General features: G+C 32.8%; 1 protein-coding gene across 1 annotated transcript; it reads left to right on the forward strand.

Annotated features, from left to right (window-relative positions):
- Positions 1-2,751: 2,751 nt before the first annotated feature.
- LOC144575817 (pseudo histidine-containing phosphotransfer protein 5-like) lies at positions 2,752-5,236 on the forward strand. The gene is made up of 6 exons (XM_078326062.1): positions 2,752-2,927; positions 3,611-3,741; positions 3,827-3,895; positions 4,021-4,092; positions 4,216-4,288; positions 4,965-5,236. Exons 1-6 carry the CDS (start codon positions 2,772-2,774, stop codon positions 4,989-4,991), a joined length of 528 nt encoding a protein of 175 aa, XP_078182188.1. The 5' UTR covers positions 2,752-2,771; the 3' UTR covers positions 4,992-5,236.
- Positions 5,237-12,973: the final 7,737 nt, after the last annotated feature.

Genomic DNA, 12,973 nt, shown 5'->3' on the forward strand with positions numbered 1-12,973 from the left:
TATTGTTGTCCTAAGAAATTTAAATTAATATTGAATTTAAAGATTCCATTACATCATTCATCAATGATACATTTTATTCTAGAACATAATATTGTAATTTATCTGGCTCGTCCTATAACACCATAACCATCTCTTACTCCAAAACAGCCAGTTCAAATTTATCGTTCTTTCACATCACTTTCTACCACTATATTCCTTTGAGCAATGTAGATATATATTGCATAGCATATCTTATAGAATATAATCATGAGACTGACCCGAGAGAAAGAAGGTACCACTTTAGGAAACATAAATAGACAATAGCATGTAGTTTATTCAATTTTGCATCTCAGAGATATATAATTCACGAATATATGCATTCCCATTTTGTTGGATTTAGAGTATTTCATGTCTAGTTATCTACTGCTTCCCGGACATTAAAAACTAAGTTATATGTGCATAAGTGCTTGTTACATAAATTATATATATCTTCATGCATTGAAGTTTATATACTCGTATAAATGTTCTTGTATAAAGTAGATGAAAAATTAAAAACTAAGTTATATGTGCATAAGTGCTTGTTACATAAATTATATATATCTTCATGCATTGAAGTTTATATACTCGTATAAATGTTCTTGTATAAAGTAGATGTTTTCAGTAAATATTTTTTTTCTCCACTAACAACCAGAAACTTGGTGGGTTGCATCTGGTTGTATGCTAAAATTCAGATCATTCAATGCTTGGTATGAAATCAATATTTGACCCCCTTGAGTCAGTATAGGGGAACTTCTTCATCTAGTTTTTAGTCAACCATTCCAGATAGGGAAATCAAGTAGACTATATATATGGCCGTGTGTTACAAATATTAGTTTGTGTGCTACAAAATACCAAACACGAGGTTCTAATGCACGAGATTCTAATGCAACAACATACTAATGAAATCAAGTAGACTATATATATGGCTGTATGGTACAAATATTAGTTTGTGTGCTACAAAAGAGTAAATAGACTTAAAAGGTATGTTTATGGACAAAAGTTCAGGGAAATGGTGATAACATGACCTATTCTTTTCATTTTTAAATTGATGCTCTCAATCTTATTTCTTCATTTCTTGTATGCAATAGAAACTAGCCCAGAAACTAAATCTAATGTTATTAACCTAAAATAGAGCCCAATTGAACCATAAACTGTAACCGGGTGCAAATCAAACAGGTCATAGGCGGTTCCTTTTCTTTTTGACCTTAACAAGAGCATTGATGGAGGACAACTTGGGAGACTGTAGAGTAAATCACCAATCTTTTGGCGGATCCATTTCTCCTTGCAAATTGATGTTTTTGTTCTATCAGCCTACGATGGATTTTTCTTATCAATACCTAATTTTGGAAAAGGCAATCATAGGATCAATCATTTATTGAATCTCCTTTTCCTCCAAGAAGAAGACATTTGTTCAATTTCTGAAAGAGAAACTAGGGTTTTTAAATTATGGTAAGGGAGTTTCCGGTACCTTTATAGTAGCTAAAGCATAAACTCAGTATCTTCTGGGCCTATCTAATTCTCTTCTTTTTGTTGGATGCTTTTTTATTTTTATTCTCTTTCTCACCCAATCATGCTCGTCCTTTGCGGGCTATGAAATAGACCTGTGGTTTTTATTTGCGAATGTGCTCATATCCAACTTGGATTGGATAATTCTAGTTCTTTTAGTCTTTATGTACGGAATAAAACAACAAAAAGAGACTTCATTGTAGTGCAATATTTAGAAAAACAAGTATCTAATGGTACATGTCTCTTTAAACAACAAGCTAGGCCGCTGTAGTGTTAAATTTTATATGATGAACATGTCTCTTTATTACCATACGAGTAGTATGTAATTGTACATGACTTGGCCAATACAATCTTGGTACTAGCCCAGTACGGACACATTGGCCTTGCTATTTCTTTTTAAGAGTACACCAACACTTACAAGAACCAAACGATCTTCAAGCAGTACCATAGACTATACATCTCAGTACCAGAGGGAGCATGGAGTTAGCAAACATGACAAACTCATTACTAGGTTTTGGCAGATGTGATTGAATTTTCATTGTCATAAACCTCTATATATATTTCCAACAAAATACTCAGAGCAAAGCTAGGGTGTGATGTACTCACCAAGAGAGTTTGGTGAACACAACTCCAAGCTAATTTGGAACATGTAAACATAGTCTAATTTGTTCCGATAACTTATAAAAGGTTTATTTCTTTGACCGCTAATTTGGAACATGAAAAATGAATATTTAAAACAACTTATATAATAACTTAGAAAAGGTTTATTTCTTTGACCGCTTGACCTTGTAGCAAATGAATTCGAAACTTTCAAAATTTTGTATGTACATGCATCACTCATGAAGTACATGGATTTCAACGGTTTGGATTTGTCGTTTGAAGCCGATCCGATATACTTTTGGAGTTGTGCTCACCAAACTCTCTTGGTGAGTACATCACACCCTAGCTTTGCTCAAATACTTGTATTTTTTATGTTTATACATAGGAGTGTATGAAACCTTTAGAGAGAGAAAGTGCATGAAAGAGAATCTACATCAATACGAGTCGCTGTCGAAAACATAGAGATATTGTTCACACTCTGGTATACAACTAAGCCACCGTTAGATGCCACGCTCCATGATTATCATTGATTCTGTCTGATAGGTGACACTACATTGAGAAATTAGAATCAAGATAAATTCCATTTCCACTTTTGACATATCCCTACTAGCAGTACACCTGCCTCTGTTTCTATATAAACTGGTACCATGCTAATGGTTTGCTATAGCCTCTACCTCATACATAACCTCGTATTGCTTAGGTATCATTTACTTGATTGTTACTACATAGAAAAAAGTGATAGAATGGATTATGTTAATATTCGTCGTCAAGCTGCTTCTATGAGGAAAGGTCTTTTTGATCAGGTTTGTATTTAATTCTTTGCAGGAGATAATTTATTTTCTCATCTTAATTTATATTAATATGTACAACGTATAATCCCTCTATATAGTATCATATGTAATCATGTTTGCCCACCCCAAAAGAAAGATTTAATTTTGGAGTACTCAAAGAACAAAGCAAATTTCTGAAACAATTTTTTGTTGAGCAAGGATAGATTACACATCTCCTGCATAGGTTGGTTGTGGTTATTATGTTGTGAAATATTTGGTAACTAGTTACACATCTTCGTGTTTCTGTTCATGCAAATAAGTAATAGATGAAAGTCTCAGAGTTCGTAATTAAATACAGTTGACATGATTCAATATGAGAATTGAGTAAGAGTAATATTCAATATAAGGAGTAGCTTGGTTATTAGTAGAATAACGAATAAAAGTACTGGATATATCCTCCAATTATATGTAAGTGTGCAATATGTGTCTTTCTACATCAAATAAAAGGAAGAATCTTCAATAATTTTAGAAAGCTACTTATCAGAAGGTTTATTTCCATAATTATGAGACTTTCTTTATGCCATTTCTAGAAAATTAACAAGTCATGTGACATGTGACGTGTGACTCAATAATAATAATAATAATAATAAAAAGAGGCAACAACAACACGTGATTCGCAAGTTGCAAAAGTATACTCAATTTTTTTATGGTTGCAGGGTTACTTAGATGAACAATTTTATCAACTAGAAGATCTACAGGATGATGCAAGCCCTAATTTTGTAGAAGAAGTGGTCACTTTGTTCTTCAGGGATTCTCTACGGCTAATGGCAAACATTGATCAATCCTTGTGAGTACAGTCTTAGATTGAGGACTGTTCTACCCTTTTTATTTAATTTATCAAATATACTATGAATTCAAAAATTGTTTTGTAGGGATAAGTGTGCAAAAGATTTCAACAAGCTGGATGTTTGCATGCAACAATTAAAGGGAAGTTGTACAAGGTAGGTATCATGGCTTTTAATATGTCAGTATGTTACAATATGTTAAGATTGCTACACAAGGCTAGAAGATCGATCAAATTTTTTCTTAGTTTGGCTCGTTGTTTTTTATTTTTATTTTTTTGTAGTATCGGTGCTTCAAAGATGAAAACTGAATGCACCGTCTTCAGGGATTACTGCCGAGATGAAAATATTGAAGGGTCTCTCTATCCCTCTCTGTCTCTCTCTCTGTCACTAATTTGTATTTATTGCCCCTTTGTCTTTTATGTTTTTATCAGTTTACTTTTGACTTCTCGTTTCTTATATGTAAGTGTGTTATGCAGATGCATGAGGTCCTTCCAGAAACTTAAGAGGGAACATTCTGTTTTGAGGCAGAAATTGGAATCCTACTTTCAGGTTTTCTTTCCTACTTTTTCCTATAATATGCATGCATACACTACGTGAAGAAGTGTTTTTTTCTTCCTCCTAAATTCCATTCCTATCTGTTTAATTACAAGAAATGACCATTCTGCCACAACCGTTTATTTGATTGATGATGGTACTATTTTTGCTGATGTTTGCTCAACTTGTTTCTCTGATCCAGTATACATTTTCAACTTGAACGTACCTTTGCCTTTGGGAGAGAAAAAATCATTAGCAGTGTCCTTGTTTATTCAAATATCTAAAGTGTCAACATTTAATACTGTTCACATTCTTTGAATAATCTATAAATAGACTAGAATTTTCTTTCTTTCATCCCAAACTTCATAAATATGCTATGACCAACAGATCTTATGTCACAATAAACAAGATTTTAATAGTAACTTTATAGTGATTATTCTCATACTGTTTACTAGTTGATAAGTGAAACATGAAGTATAATATTCCTAGGAATCACAATGAAAAAACTGTTTGGAATTCATTCCAATTTTGTGGTAGTGCTATTCCTAGAAATAGCACTTGAGGTAATGTGATCGTCTTTTGTAACTTTCAATCATTCAACTTGCCTCAATGTGCATGCAGTAAAATAGTATATTATATGTATAATACTAACAAGATAGATGTTCCCTGTTTCCTTGATTCCTTTTATCAGCTATTGCAACAAGCAGGTCCCATCTAATGTGCCACTAGGCCAAGCAAGTGAAAGATGGTATGACTCGGAGCCTTTTGGTATAGACAATGTAGACATGTATCTGACAAAAATAAGAGGGTTATGTTAGTTGAGTTGTTGCATGTAACTTGGGCCTTGTTTGCTGAATAATTTGCTTACGGTAATTGTTCAAGGTGGTCGGTAGTGTAATAAAATGTTACCGTATTTAATTATCTTGCTTTGAGCATGTCAAGTAATTTTTTATTTCTATGTTCTCTTACTTCAAGCTGAAAAATATGTTAAATTACAAAATGGTGATGATGATATCTCGCCTACTTAGGATACCGTTTTATGGCATGCATGTTATCTTAAACCTTGCATCTCTAAACAAACATAACAACCATTTCCCTGACATCTAATTTTCCTTCTAACATTCGATTGATTGTTGCTAACAGTTAAAGGTTGGAGTTCACACCTTTTACTGCGTGGCTTGTATGAAATGAACAAAACATTTGGGCTGATTAAACCCCATTTGACTTTGTTCAACATAAATAACGCCCCAAGTGGCCCACTTTTTGGATAAGAGAAGCAATAACTCGTATTGCCGAGTCGGAAATAATCACTTCTCTAAACCTTGTCATGCTATTCACACATATCAATTATAATCTATATTAATTTGTACATGGCTGTCATTTTGATCATAGTTTTTTATAGATTCATTTTCAGAACGAGTAAAATTTATTGCAGCCAGGAGAAAAAAAATTAGCCAGCGAGCAAATTGCTACAAAAATGATTATGTGTGTATGAGGTGTCGTATGGCAATGAGGATTAAAAAACGGAAGGAACCCATAACAGAAATGAAGCTAAAACTGTAATAATTCATATTTTTTTTTAATCTGGTCGTATGAGCGTCGACAAGCTAAAATAATATGTATTTTCTTGACACCTCATTAAATTTTAAAAGCCAGCATATATATTCTACGTAGGAAGTCATTCGTTGTTCAAGTTATTTATTGCATCCAAGTCACGAAGCATTCCTAGCACATAATTTGCTCATCATCAATTTGGAAAAAAAAATTGTAATTAGATTATTTAAATTAGACTCGTTTGAATGTGAGTCAAGTTTAAGCTTGGCCTAGCTTGATCCATTCTTACTTGATTCATTTCTCAACTCATTATAGGAGGAAGATGAATATCTTTTCTGAATTTTTCACTTAACAATCGTGAAGATGACAAATCCACATGCAGAGGCGGATCCAAAATTTTTGCCAAGATGGAGCAAGAAAATAACGAACTCTAATTTCTAATTTCTAATTCTCTAACTTATAATTTATAATGCTCTGACTCTGATTCTAATTACCAATTAGAATTAAAAAAAAAATATTATAATTTTAACTCTAAATTTAACATTAATTACAAATTAAAAATTTAGAGAGACAAATAAAATTTCAGAAGAAGATAAAGTCTAACTGAACCTATAAATATATATATAACTTCAAAATTCAGAAAAAAAAAAAAAAAAAAAAAAAAAAAAAAAAACCCTCTGGATTAGGCTAGGTTTGCCCCTCTCCACAGAAGCAGATTGAAGCTGCAGAGGATACCACAATCGGTAAGTGTATGCAGTTATGCACGATAGGCACAATTCACGTCATGAACGAGTTGCTAACGAATTAACTCGACTCGTAGTTATCCCGACTAAGTCAACCTTGATTTGATTTGACTCGTCTCATTATATTAAATTTGTCTAACTTGGATTGTTTGTAACTCTGATAGTAGTAATTAAGCCAATGATTGTGCACTAAAATTTGGATAACGGACAACACAGTGATAAATGAACACAGACAAGAAAAAAACCAAAATTTTATTAATATCCAAAAAAAAATATGAAATTTAAAAATCTACCCATTCCGCAATTTTTCTTTTTTTGCAGTTTTGGCCCAAGTTACAGCAAAAACAAAATTGTGCGCGGTAAAAATACGGTTTTGGAGGAGAGCCTATAAACCCCTCTCATTTCCACATTTCCTCCACCCACACTGCCTCCACACCCCTGAATCTGTCCCTTTTGGAGCTCTGACTGTCTAATTGATCGGCTCTTCGATTTAGATATTTTATTTTTTAAATTTTAATTTTAATTTAGAATATAATTAATTAGTTTATTTTAAATAATTTAGAATATTGTATGAATAATTTAGAAATTTCAAAATGGTTTAGAATAATTTAGAAAATTAAAAAATAGTTTTAAATAATTTAGAAAATTCCAAAATGGTTTAGAATTTTTTTTAGAAAATTCTTAAATGGTTTAAAATAATTTAGAAAATTTCAAAATGGTTAGAATATTGCCCTATTAATTTAGAAAATTTCAAAATAATTTAGAATAATTTAGGAAATGGGTTAGATATTGTTCGGATAATTTAGAAAATTTCAAAATAGTTTTGGAATAATTTAGGAAATGCTTAGATATTGTCCGATTAATTTAGAAAATTTCAAAATGGTTTAGAATAATTTACAAATTTTCAAAATGGTTTATAATAATTTAGAAAATTCCAAAATAGTTTTAAATAATTTAGAAAATTACAAAATAGTTTTAAATAATTTAGAAAATTTCAAAAGTGGGTTAGAATTTTTTAGAAAATTCTAAAATGGTTTAGAATAATTTAGAAAATGGTTTAGATATTGTCCGATTAATTTAGAAAATCACAAAATGGTTTAGAATAATTTAGAAAATCCAAAATAGTTTAGATATTGTCTGATTAATTTAGAAAATTCCAAAATAGTTCAGAATAATTTAGAAAATGGTTTAGATATTGTCCGATTAATTTAGAAAATTTCAAAATTATTTAGAATAATTTAGAAAATTTCAAAATTATTTAGAATAATTTAGAAAATTTCAAAATTATTTAGAATAATTTAGAAATTTTTAAAATGGTTTAAAATAATTTAGAATATTTTTTGAAATTTGTAGTATGGCAGACGAAGTACTTGCGAGAACGTTTAGCGACTTATTGTGGCTACCTGATAGCAATCATAGAGTATCTGAAGCTTCTAAGGAGGTAAGCATTTACTTATTTGATTTTTTATAATTCGGTCAGTAATCAAATAATATTGTAATTGGTATTTTTTTCTAATTTAGAGTGAGGATATTTTAACCGTCAAACACTATTGACTTCATTGTGAGTATGACGATAAATACATACTGTATTTGATTCAAATGTGCTTATATCAGATCACAATTATGCCTGATATCGCCCTCGATGCGGTCCTCACTCATGCACTTGTCGAGTGGTGACGTCCGGAGATGCACATCTTTCATCTTCATTTCGGAGAGATGATAGGTATTAACTAATTCAAATAAATTTGTTGTTTAAATATTTTTACTGAGAAGTCAAATAAATTACAGTTACGCTGGAGGATGTGAGTTGTTTGTGGGGTTTGCCTATTTTGAGGGTTCCAGTGATGGGAATTACAGACTCGACGAATGTACAAAGCCGGCTGTTTTAGTTCCTAGGGATCCATGACCATGAAATAGGGGGGTTAATGAATATAAGGGGAAATGATACTGCTGAGAAAATTTCAGATTGGATTTTATCGAAAAAGAAGCTTCGTGCACGGTTCAAAACGTTGCCAACTAACATGGATCCCCAAACATTGAAGTGGTTAGTGTTTTTTTATTTAAAATCTTATTCGTAGTTTGCATTTTCAATAATGTACTCACATTTTAATCTTGGACATATTCTCAATTAGGTTTGTGTGTGGATTTATCCTGGACGATTTGGACGAGCCGAAGAACTACAATTGAGCTAGAATCGTTCTCGCATATTTATATCAAAATCTATGCCTCGCATTCGCTCCTACCTGCCACTCTATACATGGTCCAACTACGCTTCTGCAACACTGGTCGTGGACCCAATTTCCAATCTACCGACCGGTTCCAGCAACATAAGATACATATCCAATTTTTGCTGCCATATGGTGTTGCCCACATAGGTACAATAACCCCTCGCACAGCAAAACCTCTGGTCCAAGTATCCCACGCAACCAATTTCAGCAATTGACGGAGAACATGGTGGAGTGGGAGCCGTACGAGAGTACTTACACCCAGCTTTCGAGAGTAACTCGGGCGAGAAGCGTACATTCTAATCAAGTTAGTTATTTTTTTGTTTATGTCATCATCATTATAAATTCTAGCTCACATTGCAACTATAAATTTATCAGCCTTACTACTTGTACCGCAGTCCTCTGATTTTTTATTAGATTGTGGAGCACCACCATCCTGACCGCTGCATGCGGTAGTTTGAAAGATTTGAAGAGATCCTGCTACCACCTCCCCTGAATAAGCACAAGCACAAAGAATGCATTAGAATTAATATGGTTCAGAAATAACATGTTTCAAAAATAACAAAAATAGTGAAAATAAATAGAATAACAAAAATAAATGCATTAGAATTGATATGGTTCAAAAATGACAAAAATATATGCTTCCTACCTCTATTTTGGCCAGAAACAACCTATTTTGGCTCTAGCCGAACTGTAGCCTTTTTTTGCACTATCTAGGAACAGACTGTTTCGGTTCTGGCCGAACTATAGCATTTTCTGCACTGTCCAGGAACAGCCAGGAACAAAACCTGTTTTCGCTGAAATTCAGAACTCTTAAATAACAAACTAAATAATGTCCAAAAAATAAATTCTTAAAAATAGAACAAAATTAAATAAGAAACTAAATAAATGAGAAATTCATAACTCTTAAATAAATCAAAAATTGTACAACATAATCTCCAAATACAAACTAAACTAAATTCGACAACAAACTGAACAACATACTACTTCTTATGATGAGCCTTGAACGTACATGGAATAAAGTTATCGTCCGAGCTTGACGAATCCGGATCAGTCACAACAGACGACGTGCTAGCCTTAGTCTTAGCATTAGGCATCTCTATATCAACCTTTTTTTTTTTCAAACTAACTTAGTCAGCGCACTAAATTGGTGTTCATTCTCAGTCAGCGCACCGGTTTAATTTGATACGCTAACTGAGAATGCGTGGGTGGTAGAAATTTAATTCCGATAGGTTAAGTGGTTATTATTTAATTTTGATTTATTAAAGTGCTAATTAAAAAAAAATCGGTCTCTACATCTCGGGACAGCTTTTGACTCATATACAGATCCATTTAAGTTTTGATCAAAACCAACCATGGATGTTGTAGTTGATACATCATTTCCATATTACCTTTAATTGGAAAGGAAACTCTTCAACTTCTACATGACTACCAGAAGGTCCCACCTGATCAGATGGCATGTCAATTTACAATTATTTGTCACCCACAAATTTATTTAATGCACATTTATGTAGAAACTTAATAATCATAACATTGTTCATCAGCTTATTTGCCTTGATCACTAGTCATGTAAAACACTATCTTAATGTTCCGATTGCCTGCTAATGGGCCGGGCTTGGGCTTACATCCTACGCAGGTCAAATTCAGGAATTCAGCCCTTTATTGAGAAAAATAGGTTCAAACTTTGCTCAAAATTTGAACCCCCATTTGCATGTTGGACAATCTAATATCGTAATTTTTGTAATTGTTAGTGTAGTTTGGTAAAAAAAAAATTTAATAAGAAGGAGAGTGCTATTTTCAGTCAAGTTATTACAATATTTAGCGGTCAAAGAAACTTTTATCACCAAATATCTATTTTACCCTTCTTCTTTCTTCATTATCTACTTTAATTAATACAAAATTAACAAGAAAATAATCAATACAGGAAAGATTTTTTTTTGAGAAAACATGCGGGTCATGCCCCCATTTAATTTCATTGAACTTAGTTACAAAGGTTTTGGAACAGCAATGATAAAAACAAAATTCAAAGCTCAAAATAGTTGTGCTGTAGAGAAAAAAAATGTAAAAACAGTAAGGTACAATATGAAATGAGAGAAATAAAACAACAATCTTAAAAAAACGAATTGATTTATTGCTTCGTTCGTGGCTCATCTTGGGTGTACTGTCACTCATTTTTGAAGAGCTTACCAGTGGGACCCCGACCGGTACCAATCATCAATCCGTACCAGTATTTTTACCAGAAAACACATCCTTGGTACCAGAATCTGTACCCAAGGCTGTTTCCCTCTGACTTTGTACCCGAAGGTATATCGACTTCATCTCCACCCACCGCTGGTTCTGTTCTTATACCAGTAGCTTCGGTAGACCCTCTATTGATGCCGGAAATGACCTGTACCCCTGCTTCTCGCCTAGCTTCAACCTGGTTCAATTGCCTCATTTTCTGGTATTGTCGGTCGGTCTCTCCTTGTGGTGTGTTTGTAAAACTGTGACTGTCATATGATTTCTTCCACCAGGTCTGGAACCGCCTTGGGCAAGCTCTTCTAATAGAGCTTGCATGACCGAACAACCAGCTAGATTATCTTTGCGGATTTTTGCTTTTGCATTGTAAATGGTTTTGGAGATTGCATCAAGGTTGGGGTTATTTTGTACCGAGTTTCTCTCCAATTAATTCTAAGATTTGATTCATTTTCATTTTTATTATGTGTGCTGATTGAATGATCAAGGGAGATGTGGGATTGGTACAGAAAGAGAGAAAGGAAATATGAGAACGAGAAAGGTGAATGAGAGAGATGTGGGATTGGTACAGAAGAAAGAGAGATAGGGAAGGAGATACGGATATGGGAAAAAAAAATACAGAGATTTTTTTTTCCTGTGTGACAAATCTTTTCTGTATTAATTATTTCCTTATTAATTTTGTATTAATTAAAGTAGATAATGAAGAGAGAGAAGAAGGTTAAAATAGGTATTTGGTGATAAAAATTTCTCTCACCGCTCAATATTGTAATAACTTGACTGAAAATAGCACTCTCCAATAAGAAAGGTGGAGGTTTAATTTATTAATTTTATTTAATGTATATAAAGAATTTTTATCTGGTTTTATATTAAGTTTGAACCGTGTAAAAAAGTTGAATAATCAAATAATCGGCAATGGTTGAATAATCAAATAATCACCAAAATTAATGAACTTCAAATTGTTAACCACTAAAAAAAAAGGTAGTAAATGATGAAAAAAACTCTAATAAATTTCATTCCTAATTTTTTTATGGTACAATTTTTCTGTCAGTTTTCTTTTCACCTTTTATTGTAAAACTTCTTTCCATCTTCTTATATTTGAATTATTTTTCTTAATAATTTTTTCCTCCCCTAAAGTATCAAATAATTAATACAGCTGAAAATAATTCTCCTACATAAGTTTAATTTCATTCTATATATAAAAGAACGTGTAATATTGAATGTAAAAGGAAATAAATTCGGCTTGGCTCTCCTCATCTGTCTACTAATTTAAAACAAATTTATGCTGGAAGCAAGAATGCTTCTTCTTTTTTTCTTTTTCTCTAAGTGTGTCACAAGGGACGCTCCAGCTGGACTAGATAGGTTGAGTGTTGGATTAACAAGTTCGCACCTATTAAGTTTGTTGAGAATAGCGTTATTTTTCATCCAAACGTGTTGTGTCAAGAATAGCTCGCCAGGAATAACAGTTATTTCTAAGTTAGCGCTATTCCTGTGTCACCCAGACGTACCCTAAAAAAAAGTATGTTATCTTGTTATATGGTCATCCTTATTAGTGCATTTGGATGAATCAAGGAATAGCTCGGAATAGCAGCTATTCTTGGATTCGGAATAGCTACTAACCCAACATTTCATAGGAATAACGGAATAGCAGCTAACCCGAGCTATTCCTTTGTTGAGAATAGCGTTTTTTTTCATCCAAACGTGTTGTGTTGAGAATAGCTCGCCAAAAATAACAGCTATTTCTGAATTAGCGCTATTCCTGTGTCATCCAAACGTACTAGTTATGCTCTTTCAGTGGACGGCTGAAATTTATTTGTCAGGACCTCACAACTGTATTATAATGGGCTGGATGTAGCTTTGGAAAACGGTCCAATATCTATCGAACTGAGATTTAATTCAAGCATCAAGAGACATGTCGGCTGTCAAACTTGGCGCCGATTTAAAGG

Source organism: Carex rostrata, chromosome 24, assembly GCF_964058835.1.
Source record: "Carex rostrata chromosome 24, lpCarRost1.2, whole genome shotgun sequence".
In the NCBI taxonomy this organism is placed as follows: domain Eukaryota; kingdom Viridiplantae; phylum Streptophyta; class Magnoliopsida; order Poales; family Cyperaceae; genus Carex; species Carex rostrata.

What these genes read in the sequence shown, in the direction of transcription:
- LOC144575817 (XM_078326062.1), top strand. Translation starts at nt 2,772, where the DNA reads ATGCTAATGGTTTGCTATAGCCTCTACCTCATACATAACCTCGTATTG. An exon ending in GCAAACATTGATCAATCCTT is followed by an intron (nt 3,742 to 3,826) that starts GTGAGTACAGTC and finishes ATTGTTTTGTAG; the next exon opens with GGATAAGTGTGCAAAAGATT. An exon ending in TTAAAGGGAAGTTGTACAAG is followed by an intron (nt 3,896 to 4,020) that starts GTAGGTATCATG and finishes ATTTTTTTGTAG; the next exon opens with TATCGGTGCTTCAAAGATGA.